General features: G+C 49.8%; 1 protein-coding gene across 1 annotated transcript in view; it reads left to right on the plus strand.

The window, feature by feature from the left end:
- LOC119956733 (talin-2) overlaps positions 1-17,212 on the plus strand; it is a 369,765-nt gene that overhangs the window by 267,923 nt on the left and 84,630 nt on the right. The window contains exons 35-38 of the mRNA XM_038784070.1: positions 4,804-4,985; positions 7,301-7,433; positions 13,250-13,351; positions 16,760-16,930. Coding sequence (XP_038639998.1) covers positions 4,804-4,985; positions 7,301-7,433; positions 13,250-13,351; positions 16,760-16,930 — 588 coding nt within the window. The remainder of the gene's footprint in view (positions 1-4,803; positions 4,986-7,300; positions 7,434-13,249; positions 13,352-16,759; positions 16,931-17,212) is intronic.

Genomic DNA, 17,212 nt, shown 5'->3' on the forward strand with positions numbered 1-17,212 from the left:
GTCTTTAAAAACCATCTGGTTCACTAATAACTTCACACCCACAGCGATGTGGGTAATTATCCGAGAATGGCCACGCCCAGCCACTCACTACCAACTTCGAGGGTTTTGTCAATGACCCCCACATCCAATAAATTAAAGAAAAAACCGGGCAGTAGATACAAAAGTCTGAGAACACGCACAAACAGATTCAAAAACAGCTTCTTCCCCACTTTTACCAGACTCCTAAACGACCCTCTTATGGACTGATCTCATTAACACTACACCCCTGTATACTTCACTCGATGCCGGTGTCTATGTATTTACATTGTGTACCTTGTGTTGCCCTATTATGAATTTTATTTTTATTTTATTTTCATGTACTTGATAATCTTTTGAGCTGCTCGCAAAAAATACTTCTCGCTGTATCTCGGTACACGTGACAATAATCAAATCCAATCCATCCATCCAGGGCGAATCTCCCGATGCACAGATTCTCATAGTTGTAGGTGGAGAGTTCGATCTTCCACAGTAAAATCTTGTCGTTCTTTATCTTGCCCCGCTGTGCATTATCTAACTTGAAAGCCACCGACCGTTGGTCGGTGAGGAGAGTGAATCTCCTGCTGGCCAGGTAATGCCTCCAGTGCCGCACAGCTTCTACAATGGCCTGGGCCTCCTTTTCCACTGAGGAATGGCAGATTTCGGAAGTATGGAGGGTGCGTGAGAAGAAGGCCACGGGTCTGCCCGCTTGGTTGAGGGTGGCCACCAGAGCGACGTCGGACGAGTCGCTCTCGACTTGGAAAGGGAGGGATTCGTCGATGGCGTGCATTGTGGACTTTGCGATGTCCGCTTTGATGCGGCTGAAGGCCTGGCGGGCCTCTGTCGACAGGGGAAAAACCGTGGACTGGATTAGTGGGCGGGCCTTGTCCGCATAGTTGGGGACCCACTGGGCGTAATATGAAAAAACTTCCAGGCAGCGTTTCAGGGCATTGGAGCAGTGGGGGAGGGGAAGCTCCATGAGGGGGCGCATACGTTCAGGATCTGGGCCTATGACTCCATCATGCACTACATAGCCGAGGATGGCTAGACGGTCGGTGCTGAACACGCATTTATCCTTGTTATACATAAGGTTAAGGATTTTTGCGGTATGGAGGAATTTGCGGAGATTAGTGTCGTGGTCCTGCTGGTCGTGGCCGCAGATGGTGACGCTAACGAGGTACGGAAACGTGACCCGCAAACCGTACCGGTCAACCATTCGGTCCATCTCTCGTTGGAAGACTGAGACTCCATTTGTGACACCAAAGGGAACTCTTAGGAAGTGGTGGAGCCGCCCATCTGCTTCGAATGCAGTGTATTTGCGGTCGCTAGGGCGGATGGGGAGCTGATGGTAGGCGGACCTGAGATCCACCGTGGAAAAGACCTTGTATTGTGCGATCTTGTTGACCAGATCGAATATGCGGGGGAGAGGGTACGCGTCGAGCTGCGTATACCTGTTGATGGTCTGACTATAATCGATGACCATTCTATGCTTCTCCCCGGTCTTTACAACCACCACTTGAGCCTCCAGGGACTGTTGCTGGCTTCAATGATGCCTTCCCTCAGTAATCGCTGGACCTCTGACCTGATGAAGGTCCGGTCCTGGGCACTGTACCGTCTGCTCCTGGTGGCGACGGGTTTGCAATCCGGGGTGAGGTTCGCAAACAGGGAAGCGGATCGACTTTGAGGGTCGCGAGGCTGCAGACAGTGAGGGGGGTTATAGGGCCGCCGAATTTAAAAGTTAAGCTTTGGAGGTTACATTGAAAATCTAACCCTAGGAGCGTGGCAGCGCAAAGGTGGGGAAGGACGTAGAGTCGGTAATTCCCTTCCCTGGACCGTGGGGTTCGCTACGCAGAACCCTTTTTTTTTTATAAATTTTTTTTATTGAGTTTTCATATTTTATATATGACAAATTACAAGTTATTAGAGAGAGAGAAAAAAAAAGGAAAACACAAAAATTTTTTACATTAATATTTACAGGTAAGCATCTTCATAACAATAATTGTGGCCGCCCCCTTTAGCCAGCATACATATTTTACATTCCCCAATATGGCCGAGGCACATGTTTATAGGCATTTATTTATAGTTTGGTTTTGGGCCTTGGCTTGCCATCAAACCCCCATCCATCAAACCCCCATATCTACGCAGAACCCTTTGATCTCTACAGAGTGAGACCCGGAGGCCAGGGAGATTTTTTGGTTAACTGGGTGGATGGGAAGAGAACAGTGCCTGACCCTGTTGGGATGTATGAAGCTCTCTGTGTTCCCGGAGTCGATCAGACAGGATGTTTCATGCCCGTTGATGAGCACGGTCGTCGTTGCAGTCGAGAGCGTTCGGGGCCGAGACTGGTCCAGGGTCACCGAGGCGAGTCTTGGCAGAAGTTGGAGATTTTCCTCGGGCTTGTGCGGCCATCTGAGTCGGGGTCCTGAGAGTCCAGCCAAGATGGCGGCGCCCATCCATCGCACGTGGTATCCGAGGAGCAAGATGGCGGCGGCCGCTGGCCGCACGTGGCTCGTGGAGAGAGTTGTGGTGGCGGTCCCGATTCCACCCCGGAGACCGCAGCGACCGCTCGGGCCTGGCATACCGCCACGAAATGGCCCTTTTTGCCGCACCCTTTGCAGGTGGAGGAGCGCCGGGCAGCGCTGTCGGGGGTGCTTGGCATGCCCACAAAAGTAGCAGCGGGGCCCCCCGGGGTTGCCTGGCAGTCTCGCAGCACAAGCTTGTGGGATGGGGGATGCCTCAGAGTCGGAAGCGGGGGGGGGGATTCCACACTGCCCAAGGGGCAGCCGCGCGCTCGGGGCCGTAAGCGCGGGCATCTTGAGATGCCACATCTAGGGAGCTGGCAAGGGCCCGAGCCTCCTTGAGGCCTAGCGTCTCTCTGTCTCTCGCAACCGCTGACTGATTCGGGAGGACAGCAACGAAATGCGTCCCGGATCAAAAGTTCTGTGTGGTCACTGGCTGAAACTTGCGGGCAGTTACAGTTCCTCCCTAACACCAGGAGCGCACGGTAGAACTCCTCCAGCGATTCCCCAGGGATTTGTCGCCTTGTCGCTAGTAGATGTCGGGCGTAGACCTGGTTTACAGGGAGAATATAGTATCCTTTTAGCAGATTCATCGCAACCTCGAAATTGTCCGCATCCTCGATGAGGGTGTAGATTTCTGGGCTCACTCTTGAGTGCATAACTTGCAATTTCTGGTCCTCTGTGGGTGTAGTTGTGGCCGTCCTGAGGCACCCATTGAAACACGCCAGCCAATGTTTGAACGTTGCTGCTGCGTTTGCCGCGTGGGGGCTGTGTTGCAGACACTCCAGCTTGATTCGGAGATCCATTCATTAAAATCTAGTGCAATAAATTGATGCTCGATCCATAACTCCAGAAGCGAGATTGGAGACAATTGAAGGCACTAGATGTTTCCCCCAGCAGCGCAGGTGCAGAAGGCAGCTGCTGGGGAGACTCGGGCTCTTATACTCCGCCTTATTGGGCGGAACCAGCAGGCAGGCTTCACCAATGAGATAGCAGTCTCAGGTACCTCCCACACCAATGGTCTTACAGCATTATTCAGGATACCGTAATACCTCTAATACTGACTACCACACGGAGTCTGCATGTTCTTCCCGTGTCTGCTTGGGTTTCCTCCCACAACCCCTGAAAGACATGCTGTTAGGTAATTTGGACATTCTGAATTTTCCCTCTTGTGTACCCGAACAGGCGCCAAAATGTGACAACTAGGGGATTTTCATAAAGTCTACTTGTGACGATAAAGATTATTATTATTAATTGCATCAATTCTTAATGCACGCAAAATGAACGCAGTACTCCTGATGCAGTCTGACCAACATCCTTGTGGAAAAATATAAAATAAACAAGAACATTTGATTTACCTTCTGAATGACTTGCTGTAGCTGCACAGCTAACAGTTCCTGATTCATGTACCAGGACACCCAGATTGCTGCCAAAGTGGTTTGTATATTTTACTGCAAGTTGACAGAATACGAGAACTGAATGTTTAACTTGTGACCGAGTGTCATTCGTCACCCTTTGTAGAATTATATTAAGTAGGATTAACAGCAGGGAAATAGGCTGCACAAGTGAGTCTTGATGGTGTGTTTATGCTCCACACTTATCCCATGTTCATCTCACTCCATTAACATGATCTTCTGTATCTTTCTCCCTCGTGTTTACCGAGTTTCCCCTTAAATTCCCCCAAGGGGCTGGTTTAGCACAGTGGGTTAAATAGCTGGCTTGTAAGGCGGGTTCAATTCCCGTGCCGGCCTCCCTGAACAGGCGTCGGAATGTGGCGACTAGGGGTTTTCTACAGTAACTTCATTGAAGCCTACCTGCGACCATGAGCGATTATTATAAATATATCTGTGGTTCACATTCCACATTCTCATCGCTCTCTGGGTAGAGGTTTCTGATCCTTCACTACAGCAGCAGACCAATGTTGCTGGACGGGGGACTGTGTGAGGAGGACTCAACCCCATGTGGGATACTGGCCATTAATATTCAGGGAGCAGTTGAAAGGGCTTCTTTCAAGAGCAGCAGAGAGTTTTGTAGAATGATTGATTCGCCGATGTGACACAGTCAGCAGGATCTGAGTGAAGCTTCTGAAATGAAATGAAATGAAAATCGCTTATTGTCATCACGAGTAGACTTCAATGAAGTTACTGTGAAAAGCCCCGAGTCGCCACATTCCGGCGCCTGTTCGGGGAGGCTGTACGGTCGTTACAGTTGATTGTGTATCTCCGCAATGTCTTAACGCTCCACGTCTCCTCTGGATTTCTTCCTGCAGGGCGCTCAGGCCCAGGAACCGATACTTTTAGCTGCCCGATCCATGCTGGACAGCTCATCCTCCCTCATCAGAAGTGCCCGATCGCTGGCAATCAACCCAAAGGACCCACCAACCTGGTCAATACTGGCCGGACATTCCCGCACGGTATCCGACTCCATTAAGAGCCTCATCACCTCCATCAGGTGAGTGAATATTGATAACTCTGCGGAACACCTTGCTCTGAATTGTATTATTGGATGTGAATTGCACCTATGTTTTCACGTCTCCAGCTCCGGGAGCAGCTGTATCTGGACGCCGGGCCTCTGTGCCTCCCTTTGCTGACCCTTCCTCTTAATTCTGCCCCCTTGACTCAGACAAAACAGAAACAGCGGAGAGCATACCCCCCACCCCACAATCCCCTCCCCTACCCCCTCTCCCCACCACCACCCCCTCTCCCACCACCACCCCCTCTCCCCACCACCACCCCTCTCCCACCACCACCCCCTCCCCCTCTCCCCACCACCACCCCTCTCCCCACCACCACCCCTCTCCCACCACCGCCACCCCCTCTCCCCACCACCACCCCCTCTCCCCACCACCACCCCCTCTCCCCACCACCACCCCCTCTCCCCACCACCACCCCCTCTCCCCACCACCGACCACCCCTCTCGCCCCACCACCAACCCCTCTCCCCACCACCACCCCCTCTCCCCACCACCACCCCCTCTCCCACCACCACCACCCCCACTCCCCCTCTCCCACCACCCCCTCTCCCCACACCACCACCCCTCTCCCCACCACCACCCCCCCTCTCCCCACCACCCCCCTCTCCCCACCACCGACCCCTCTCCCCACCACCACCACCCGCTCCCACCACCACCCCCTCTCCCCACCACCACCCCCTCGCCCCACCACCACCCCCGTCTCCCCACCACCACCCCTCTCTCCCCCACCACCACCACACCCTCTCCCCACCACCACCCGCCTCTCCTCAACACCACCCCCCTCTCCCCCACACCCCCTCTCCCCACCACCACCACCCCCTCTCCCCCCACCACCACCACCCCTCTCCCACCACCACCACCCCTCACCCCACCACCACCCCCCCTCTCCCACCACCCCCTCTCCCCACCACCCACCACCCCCCCTCTCCCCACCACCACACCCTCTCCCACCACCACCCCCCCTCTCCCACCACCACCCCCTCCCCACCACCCCCCCCTCTCCCCACCACCACCCCCTCTCCCCACCACCACCCCTCTCCCCACCACCACCCCTCCCCCCCACCACGCCCCCTCCCACCACACCCCCTCTCCCCACCACCCACTCTCCCCCACCACCCCCTCTCCCCCACCACCACCCTCTCCCACCACCACCCCTCTCTCCCACCACCCCCTCTCTCCCCACCACCCCCTCCTCTCCCACCACCCCCCTCTCTCCCACCACACCCCTCTCTCTCCAGCCACCCCACCCTCTCCCCACCACCACCGCCCCCCCTCTCCCCCACCACACCCCCCTCTCCCCACCACCACCCCCTCTCCCTCACCACCACCCCCCTCTCTCCCACCCTCCCCCCCTCTCCCCACCACCCCCCTCTCCCCCACCATCCACCCCCCTCTTCCCCACCACCACCCTCTCTCGCCCCACCACCGCACCCCTCTCTCCCCACCACCAGCCCCTCCTCTCCCCACCACCCCCCCCTCTCCCACCACCGCCCCCCCTCTCCCAACCACCACACCCCTCTCCCCCACCACAGCCCCCTCCCCTCTCCCCACCACCACCAGCCCCCCTCTCTCCACCAGGCCACCACCCCGCTCTCCCACCACCACCCCCCGTCTCTCCCACCCCCTCTCCCACCACCCCCTCTCCCCACCACTACACCCCCTCTCCCACCACCACCGCCCCTCTCCCCACCACCACCGCCCCCTCTCCCCACCACCACCCACTCCCCCCACCACCACCCACTCCCACCACCCACTCTCCCCACCACCCCCCCCCCCCCCCGCCCCCCCTCTCCCTCAACCCTCTGACTAAAATGATGCCCAGTCCAGCAATGAACTTTGAGATCGCAACTTGGTGCTGAGATTGAACGTCCACCTGGATAATTGTTTGTCTGCAGAATGAGTTCGGGAGCCATACCTGTTCATTTCACTCTGCCTCCAGCACTGTGTGTACAATTACCTGTGTCGTAAATCGACAACAGAATGTGTACATAGCGGGGAGGTGAAAATGATACTCACCGAACAACATTTGATACATTGAGTTGGACAGGAATAAATCTATATTTTCCCATTTGGTACCTTTCGTAATTTAAAGTTCTCACAGGTACTGTGACAGTAGTCCATTAACACTTTTGACGATGCATTACTGTACTCTGATTCGTATTCAGCTGTAATCACAAAATCCCTCCCGTCCCATAGTGGGGAGCTTAGCCAGTGTTGAAGGTGCCACTCCAGGAAGGTGTAAATTGGAACATGTGGATGAGCTGTAGTTGCTCAAACCTGTCTTTCTGCCCAAGGGATAAAGCTCCAGGCCAGCGGGAATGTGATTGTTCGATCGACAACATCAACAAGTGCATCCGGGAGATTGAACAAGCTTCCCTCGCCGCCATCAGCCAGAATCTGCCAACTAGAGATGACATTTCACTGGAGGTAAAGTCCAAAATGCCTGTTCTCCGTGGAGCGTGAGCGGCCTCCATATCATCCTATAGCAGCGGGAACCATCCCGGGTAATTGCCATGCACAGGGAGAGCCCGCATTTTCTCAATGATGTGTGTTAATACATCAGCCTCGCCAGAGGGGCCTGGACAGATCGGGGACACTGACAAAACGGAAGTACTTCAAAGTTCTTCATTTTTGTCAATGTCAATTTTAATCTTTCTCTGGGTGTTCAGGGCTCCTGGATCTATTGGGATGGTTCAAATCCTTGCAGACATTGTCTGGAAGAGATCTGGAGGGTATCATTCCATCACCTCATGTAATGAATGTAAGAATTTCAGATATATTATATTATAGTTATTTGGTGCAAAAAGGATTCAAAACCTGGCTTAGTGTGTGTTTGACTGCTGCAATCATGTTTTTAAAGTATCCTGGGTTGAATATTTTTAGGTGCCAGAAGTGCAATTAAAGCGTCGTAAAAGTTTGGGCTAATGCTGTTTTGTTTAGATTACAGTTATATAAAACGTTGGTTACAGTTATATAGAACATTGAAATACTGTGTCCAATTCTGGTCACCGCACTACCAGAAGGATGTGGAGGCTTTGGAGAGTACAGAAAAGATTTACCAGGATGTTGCCTGGTATGGAGGGTATTAGCTATGAGGAGAGATTGAATAAACTGGGATTGTTCTCCCTAGAAAGACGGAGGCTGAGGGACAACCTGATTATTAGGGGTATAGAGAGGGTGAACAGTTGGATGCTTTTTCCCAGGGCAGAATTTAAAATTACAAGGGGGCACAAGTTCAAGATGAGGGGGGAAAGGTTCAGTGGAGACGTGCGGGGGATATTTTTTACACAGAGGTGATGGCCTGGAATGCGCTGCCGAGTGAGGTGGTTGAGGCAAATACGTTAACGACCTTTAAGACTTATCTGGACAGGGACATGAGCAGACGGGGTATAAAAGGATACAGGCGGTTGGTCTGGATAGGACACATGATCGGCACAGGCTTGGGGGGGCCGAAGGGCCTGTTCCTGTGCTGTATTGTTCTTTGTTGAATCTGGAAGATTTCACTTTCAATGAGCATCATCAACTTTCTTTAAAGAGAGAGCAGCTCATGCCATCAATGGTTTCCCCTGCTTGTGCTGCACTATATCGCTACACATACGGAAACATCCTTTTCACTTTGGAGGAAACCAGAAACCGCTTGAGGAAGCGGCTTTTGGTCAGACCCGACCACATCACTTTGTCTCTTGCAACGAGGTGCTGACGAAAACGCTGATGAGCAAAGAACACATGTTCTCAATCTGCGTGTAGTGTCATTTAGTTTACCCTGGAGGCACGAACGCAGGCTGCGTGTTCACTGCTGCATGGGGTTACTCAAAGTCCTGGTTCTCTGGCATTGAACTGCAGGGTGACTTCATCATTGACATCAGGGCACCTCAGCACTGGCAATGCCGTCACTAGTTGTTTGATGTGAGTGAAAGCTGCTTCTTATTCTGTGCCCACATTTGACTGAACACCCTTTCCAGTGAACCTGTGAAAATATTCACACTGATGACAAATTGAGTATGAACTTTGCTGGGTCCTGTTGCTCTGTCTATTTACTTCTATCTTTATCACTATTAATAACCACCATAGAATTTACAGTGCAGAAGGAGGCCATTCGGCCCATCAAGTCTGCACCGGCTCTTGGAAAGAGCACCCTACCCAAGGTCAACACCTCCACTCTATCCCCATAACCCAGTAACCCCACCCAACACTAAGGGCAATTTTGGACGCTAAGGGCAATTTATCATGACCAATCCACCTAACTCACACATCTTTGGACTGTGGGAGGAAACCGGAGCACCCGGAGGAAACCCACTCACACACGGGGAGGATGTGCAGACTCCGCACAGACAGTGACCCAAGCCGGAATCGAACTTGGGACCCTGGAGCTGTGAAGCATTTGTGCTAACCACAATGCTACATAAGCGAGTGTGTTCTGTGTGTTGGACAAATAACCACACAACCAGTATTTAGTATAATCACAGTTTATTGTTGAACATAGGATTAGTTCTATACTTAATAAATTACACACTGCAACATCTTAGAGTATATCTAGCAGTTTAAACAACCTCAACTTAACTTCCAAGTGACCTGCCCTGTGCTGGGTAGATGAGGCCTTTATCTGGTTCCCCACGTGTGGCGGCTGGAGGTTGTCTGGTTCATTGAGGCTGAGTGTCGCCTTTCAGGTGGAGATTGCGGGTCCTTGAACTTCCCTGGTCGATGTGCTCCTGTTGGATGACAGAAGCCGGTCCCCCAAAGAGACAGAATGTTGGTAGCACAGCTCCTCGTATCCTCCAACCTTTCGCGCTCTTTTGGGCGTTCCCAGGTAGGGATCCAATGGATCGATAGGATTTCAATCACCCAAATTGATTCTGGCCAATTAGGGGCATGTACCTTGATGGCTGGGCGGGTACTAGTCGGTCATGACTGTTAGTGTCCAAGGCACGTAGGCACTCCCAAATAAGATAAATAGGCACCCCCTAGTCTATTGCTAATACTAAGTTTCAATCTGAAGTCCATTGTCCTGGGGAGACCTGGGAGTGGCCTCTAGCAGATGTGGGTTTCTGTATGAGTCTGAGTTGTTGGTTGCAATATATACAAGTTGTGTCCTGTCTGAGTCCCAACCTGACCACTATTCCCATCATCCTTTCGGACGGCCATTTTAGATGGCCACAGTACTTCACAAATCCAGCTGTTAAATACAGTTAACACTCAGGAATATCTGATTTACAGAGATGTCTGGATACTCTATTTTGAGAAGGAGAGATCTCTTATCTCTCTTGTTGGATACGGTCATTGTCTGGCACGTGTGTGGCGCGAATGTTACTTGCCAGTTATCAGCCCAGGCCTGGAGATTGTCCAGGTCTTGCTGCATCTAGATATGGATTGCGGAGTGGTGAATGGTGCTGAACGTTGTGCAGCCATAAATGAACATTGCCACCTTTGACCTTCCGATGGAAAGTAGGTCATAGATGAAGCAGCTGAAGATGGATAGGCCTAGGACACTACCCTGAGGGACTTCTGCAATGATGTCCTGGAGCTGCGATGTCCTGGAACCATCGTCCTTTGTGCCAGGTATGACTCCAACCAGCCGAGTGTTTCCACCTGATATCCATTGACTCCATAGAGTCTTGGAGCCTCCGGTTTTGTTTGGGCTCCTTGATGCCACCCTTGGTCAAATGTTACTCTGGTGTTGCGAAAAGCCACTCTTGAGGTTCAGCTCGTTTGTCCATGATTGGGCCAAGACTGTAAGAGGTCAGAAGCAGAATGGCCCTGGTGGAACCCAAACTGAGTGTCCGTCAGCAGGTGATTGCTGAGTGAGTGCAGCTTGCTAGCGCTGTTGATAACCTCTGCCATCACATTACCTTATAGAACATAGAACAGTACAGCACAGAACAGGCCCTTCGGCCCTCAATGTTGTGCCGAGCCATGATCACCCTACTCAAACCCACGTATCCACCCTATACCCGTAACCCAACAACCCCCCCTTAACCTTACTTTTATTAGGACACTACGGGCAATTTTAGCTTGGCCAATCCACCTAACCCGCGCATCTTTGGACTGTGGGAGGAAACCGGAACACCCGGAGGAAACCCACGCACACACGGGGAGGACGTGCAGACTCCACACAGACAGTGACCCAGCCGGGAATCGAACCTGGGACCCTGGAGCTGTGAAGCATTTATGCTAACCACCATGCTACCCTGCTGCCCCAGGGTACTGAAGGAAGAATATACTTGCATCGGAAACAGTTCCGAGGAGGTTCACTAGGCTAATTCCTGGGTTGAAGGGGTTTATCTTGAAGGAAATGTTGGGCCTGTACTCATTTGGGGTTGAGAACATAGAACATAGAACAGTACAGCACAGAACAGGCCCTTCGGCCCTCGATGTTGTGCCGAGCAATGATCACCCTACTCAAACCCACGTATCCACCCTATACCCGTAACCCAACAATCCCCTCATTAACCTTACACTACGGGCAATTTATCATGGCCAATCCACCTAACCCGCACACCTTTGGACTGTGGGAGGAAACCGGAGCACCCGGAGGAAACCCACGAATGAGAGATCCTATTGAAACATATAAGATCCCAAGAGGCTTGACTGAGTAGATGCAAAGAGATGTTTTGTCTTGTGAGGGACTCTAGAAACAGGGCACTGAAGTTGTATAAATAACAGGTCTCCCTTTCAAGACAGAATTGAGGAATTTCTTATCTCACAGGGCCTTTAATCTTTGGAATTCTCTTCCACAGGGAACAGAGGGGGTGGGTCATTGAAGATATTCAGGATTGACTTAGACAGGTTTTGCATTGACAATGGAGTTCAGGCTTATGGGGGACAGACTTCTGTATCTAAGGTTCCAGAATCCTGGATCACCATGATCTTATTGAATGGGCTGAATGACCTCCTCCTCCTGTTTCTTTCTGATCTTAACTTCTGTTTTAAATGGCCAATCTCCTTCTGTTTATTGGATGTTGCTTCTCTTAAAGCAGCTAGAACGTGGAGATTGATACGCTCAAATATTGCAAGTGTTTGTGGTTCAATTTTAGGCAATATAAATCGACAATTGCAGTACAACATCAAGGAGGTTTTCGAAACCATTAGCAATATCTGGCTGGAGAGTATGGTGTCCGACTCTGGGCACCGCACTTCAGGAAGAATGGGCAAGACCCGGCCACGGGGCTTCCGTAGAGAGATTGGGAATATTCTCCTGGCTCAGAGTAGAGATGGTGAAAGGGGAATTGAATTGAGATGTCCAAATAATAATGAGGAGCGATTGCAGCAGTGAGTAGAGATGCCTCCAATTCCTGACAGGTTGGTAATCATGAAACACAAAGTTGTAGTCCGCAAACACGCTGATTCTCGGGTCCCGGGGAATCGCCGGGCCCGATTTCGTTGTGAAATTGCATTCTCCGCCCACACGCCAAATGCAATTTCGGCACGGGGCTGCGGAGAATCCAGCCCGGGATGTTTGCGATGGGGGGTGAAGGAGAAAGTTTGATTCAGTACTCTCTTTTGGACAGTCCCACGTTCGCATGTGTCATGAGAAATGTTTGTCTGCTCAAGTGGCTGTAGTGATGTCAGAGTGTGGGTGGAGCTGAGCTCTGGCTGCAGTGATGTCAGAGTGTGGGTGGAGCTGAGCTCTGGCTCTGCTTTTTAGTTTCGCTTTGAGGAAAAGCCCGAGTGTGTCTGTGATTTTCTTTTTTGGTTTTGTTTTAGTGTTGGAGCTGAAGCCAGACAAAGCAGGTGTACTGTTGATCTCTCTGCCATGTAAAGACTATCTCTAGATCATTTGGTGAATTCAGACTGATAACTGCTCTCAGTAGAGAATTTAAACCTGATTTGCTTCTGTAAAATCGTTTTTGTCTCATGGATGTGAAAAGGAAATTTAAGGATTATTTAGTGTTGTAGTCTTTGGGGGTTGTATTTGAATTGATGGTTGCTAAGATGTTCACTATGTTTTAAAAAGGTTAACTTAGTTCATAGAATAAACATTGTTTTGCTTAAAAAAATACTTTTCCATTTCTGTTGTACCACACCTGTAGAGTGGGCCGTGTGCTCCCCATACCACAATCTATTAAAAGTCGTGGGTCAGGTGAACTCCATGATACACTTTGGGGTTCTCTAAACCCTGGCCGTGCCTGCTCACCAAGTTCAGCTGGAAACTGAAGCAGGCGCTTTTTGCTGCTCCTCGGAAATCTGTTGCTTTTTTCCCGGCTCTCTTCTTCAAAGAATTTTCTGGGTTTTTCTCTGTCCATCAGGCATTGCAGGAACAGATGAGCTCGACCGTGCAGGAAATCGGGCACCTGATTGACCCAATAACCACGGCTGCTCGAGGAGAAGCTGCGCAACTTGGCCATAAGGTAAGAAATAGGAGATGGGGTGGACCATCGCTCGTCATTCTGCACGATTGTGACACTTTGTTGATACAACATTGAGGAAAGATATTCGAACAGACCACGTGGAATCTGTCTGGGTTGAGTTAAGAAATACCACAAGGCAAAAAATATTCGTAGAGGTGGAATGCAGACCACCAGACTGCAGTGGTAATGTTGGGAATAGCATGAGACAGGAAATCAGAGAAGCATATGATAAAGGAACATCTGTGATTATGTGTGAATTTAATCTGCACCTGGATTGGGTAACTCCAATTAGTCAGAGTACAATAGAGGAGGAATTTCTGGAGTGAATAAGGGATAGTTTTCTGGACCAATACGTTAAACCAGGGGTGGGGAAACTACGGCCCATAAGGTCTTTATGCGGCCCACCAAGATCAAGTCATAAAAAAAAATTTAATTTTTTTTTTTATAAGGTTAATGGGGGGGGCTGTTGGGTTACCGGTATAGGGTGGATACGTTGACTTGAGTAGGGTGATCATTGTTCGGCACAACATGGAGGGCCGAAGGGCCTGTTCTGTGCTGTACTGTTCTATATGAGGCGCCCAGAATCATAACCGGGTGAAGCGCCATTTTTGAAAAGTAGAGAAAAAGAGGGCTAAAGGCAGGATGCCGCCGGGGGAAGTGCTGAGGTATATGCCGCACGCTAATTGGTTACAACCGGGACTATTAATTAATATACTATGCGGCCCTTTAAAATTGTGAATTTCTGAATGTGGCCCTTGCACGGAAAAGTTTGCCCACCCCTGCGTTAAACCAATAAGGGAACAGAGCATCTTGGACTGGGTGTGGTGCAGTGAGAAAGGATTAGTTGGCAATGTATCGGGAGAGATCTCTTGGGGATGAGTGACCATAATATGGTTGAATTCTTATCAAGGTGAATAGTGAAGTAGTTTATTCTGAGACCAGGATCCTGAACCTCAATAAAGTAACTATGATGGTATGAGGCACCAGCCTCCCTGGACAGGCGCCGGAATGTGGCGACTAGGGGCTTTTCACAGTAACTTCATTGAAGCCTACTCGTGACAATAAGCGATTTTCATTTTTCATGAGCTGGCTATAATGGACTGGGGAACATTACTGAAAGGAAGGACAGTGGACAGGCAATGGCAGCATTCAAGGAACGGATAGGTGAACTCCAAAAGTTGTTTATTCTTATTTGGCATAAGAGTAGAAAGGGAACTGTGGCCAAACATGGCTTACAAGGGAAATTAGAGATAGTATTAGATTCAAAGAAAGGGCATACCAATCAGCAAGACGCAATAGACCCAAGGATTGAGAGTAGTTCTAAATTCTGCAAGGGCAGACCAAGAGATTGATTAAGAATGGGAAAATACAATATGAAAGCAAACTAATGGGGAACATAAAAACTGACTGTAAAGTTTCTATAGTTATGTAAAGACAAAAACATTGGTAAAAAAAAATGTAGGCCCCTTACAGTCAGAAACGGGGAATTCATAACGGAGAACAAAGAAATGGCCGAGAACTAAATTTGTTCTATGTTTCTGTCTTCAGAAAGGAAGACATGAATGATGTACCGGAGGTTCTGAGAAACACAAGTATTAGTCAGGAGCTGAAGGAAATTAGTGTTAATAAAAAATGGTTTTGGGGAAATGAATGGGATTGAAGGCGGTCTAATCTCCAGGGCCTGATAATCTTCATCCCAGGGTACTTGAGCAAGTGGCCCAAGAAATAGTAGATCCATTGGTGGACATTTTCCAAAATTCTTTGGACTCTGGAATGGTTCCGACAGATTGGAGGGTCGCTAATATTCAAAAAGGGAGGCAGAGAGTGAAACGGGACCACAGATCAGTTAACTTAACGTAGGGAGTATAGTCTTTTTCCGATTGACAGGCAGTGACTAGTGGGGTACCGCAGGACCTGTGCTAGGACCCCAACTGTTCAGATTATATATTAATGATTTGGACGAAGGAACTAAATGTAGTATTTCCAAATTTGCGGTGGGGGGTGAGTTGTGAGGAGGATGCAGAGATGCTTCAGCGGGATTTGGACAGGCGGAGTGGGTGGGCAGATGCATGGCAGATGCAGTATAATGTGGATCAATGTGAGGTTATCAACTTCCGTAACAAAAATAGGCAAGCAGATTATTATTTGAATGGGTGTAAATTGAGAGAGCTGGATACTCAGCGAGACCTTGGTGTCCTCGTGCATCAGTCGCTGATGAAAGTAAGCCCGCAGGTACAGCAGGCAGTAAAGAAGGCAAATGGTATGTTGGCCTTCATAGCGAGAGGATTTCAGTATAGGACAAGGGATGTTTTACTGCAATAGTATAGAAGCCACACGTGGTGTATTGTGGGCAGTTTTGATGTCCTTATCTAAGGAAAGATAATCTTTTTATTATCACAAGTAGACTTACATTAACCCTGCAAAGACGTTGCTGTGAGAAGCTCCTAGTCGCCACATTCCGGCACCTGTTCGGGCACACAGAGGGAGAATTCAGAATGCTCAGCTGGTACAGGAATTGAACCCGTGCAGCTGGCGAATTCCAAACCAGTTATCTAGCCCACTGAGCTAAACCAGGAAAGATGTTCTTGCTATGGAGGGAGTGCAGCGAAGGTTTACCAGGCTGATTCCTGTGATGGCGGTGCAGTCATATGAGGAGAGACTAAATCGGTCTGCATTATATTCATTGGAGTTAGAAGAAGGGGAGGGGACCTCATAGTAACTTAGAAATTCCAACAAGATTAAACAGGGTAGATTCGGAAAGAATGTTCCCGACAGAGGAGGGGGGAGCCCAGATCAAGTGCATCGTTTGAGGATAAGGGGTAAACCTTTTAGGACTGAGGTGAGGAGAAATATCTTCACCCAGAGAGTGGCGAATCTGTCGAATTCGCAGAAAGAGTTGAAGTATATATTGTGTAATTTCAAGAAGGAATTAGATATAGCTCTTTGGGCTAAAGGGATATGGGGGGAAAGCAGGATCAGGGTCTTGAATTTGATGATCATCCATGATAATGAATGGCGGAAGAAGCTCGAAGGGCTGAATGGCCTCCTCTTGTTTCTAATTTCTATGCGTGGTTCTACCTTTCACCTCAACACCACTCTCCCGCCAACTCCCCGTTTCCCTTGATTCCTTCAGACATCAAAAATCTTCCAACTCAGTCTTGACTATACTCAGCGATGAAGGACCCTCAACCCTCCCAAGGTTGACCACCCTTTTTTTTTAATGAAGTAATTTCTCCGCATCTCAGTCCTCCATGATCGATCCCTGGTCTTGTGGTTGTCTCCATACAGAATGAGCAGATCGATGCTGGTCTTTGCACCAGCTCATCGTGTATCATGTTTTTAGTTCCAGCAAGGTCTTCCAGTTTGTGACAATATCGATATTTTTTTTCCTCGCTCTGTTATCTCCAGGTGACTCAGCTGGTCAGTTACTTTGAACCATTGACTGTGGCGTCCATCGGAGTGGCATCAAAACTCCTTGACCATCAGCAGCAGATGACCGTGTTGGACCAAACCAAGACTCTGGCAGAGTCTGCGTTGCAAATGCTCTATGCGGCCAAGGAAGGTGGCGGAAACCCAAAGGTACGGGGTGAAACAGAGGACAATTTGCAGATCGCTAGTCAAAATATTGACTGCTCACACTATCTAAAGTATTCAATTATTTTGGATGATTTTTTTGTGATATCCATAACTTTACTCCAGCTTTTTAACTTGTTTTCGTTTCTAAAAATAATTTCGTTCAAATTTTAAGGGCTGTTTAGCACAGGGCTAAATCGCTGGCTTTGAAAGCAGACCAAGGCAGGCCAGCAGCACGGTTCGATTCCCGTACCAGCCTCCCCAAACAGGCGCCGGAATGTGGCGACT

The sequence above is a fragment of the Scyliorhinus canicula genome, chromosome 24, assembly GCF_902713615.1.
Source record: "Scyliorhinus canicula chromosome 24, sScyCan1.1, whole genome shotgun sequence".
Classification (NCBI taxonomy): Eukaryota; Metazoa; Chordata; class Chondrichthyes; order Carcharhiniformes; family Scyliorhinidae; genus Scyliorhinus; species Scyliorhinus canicula.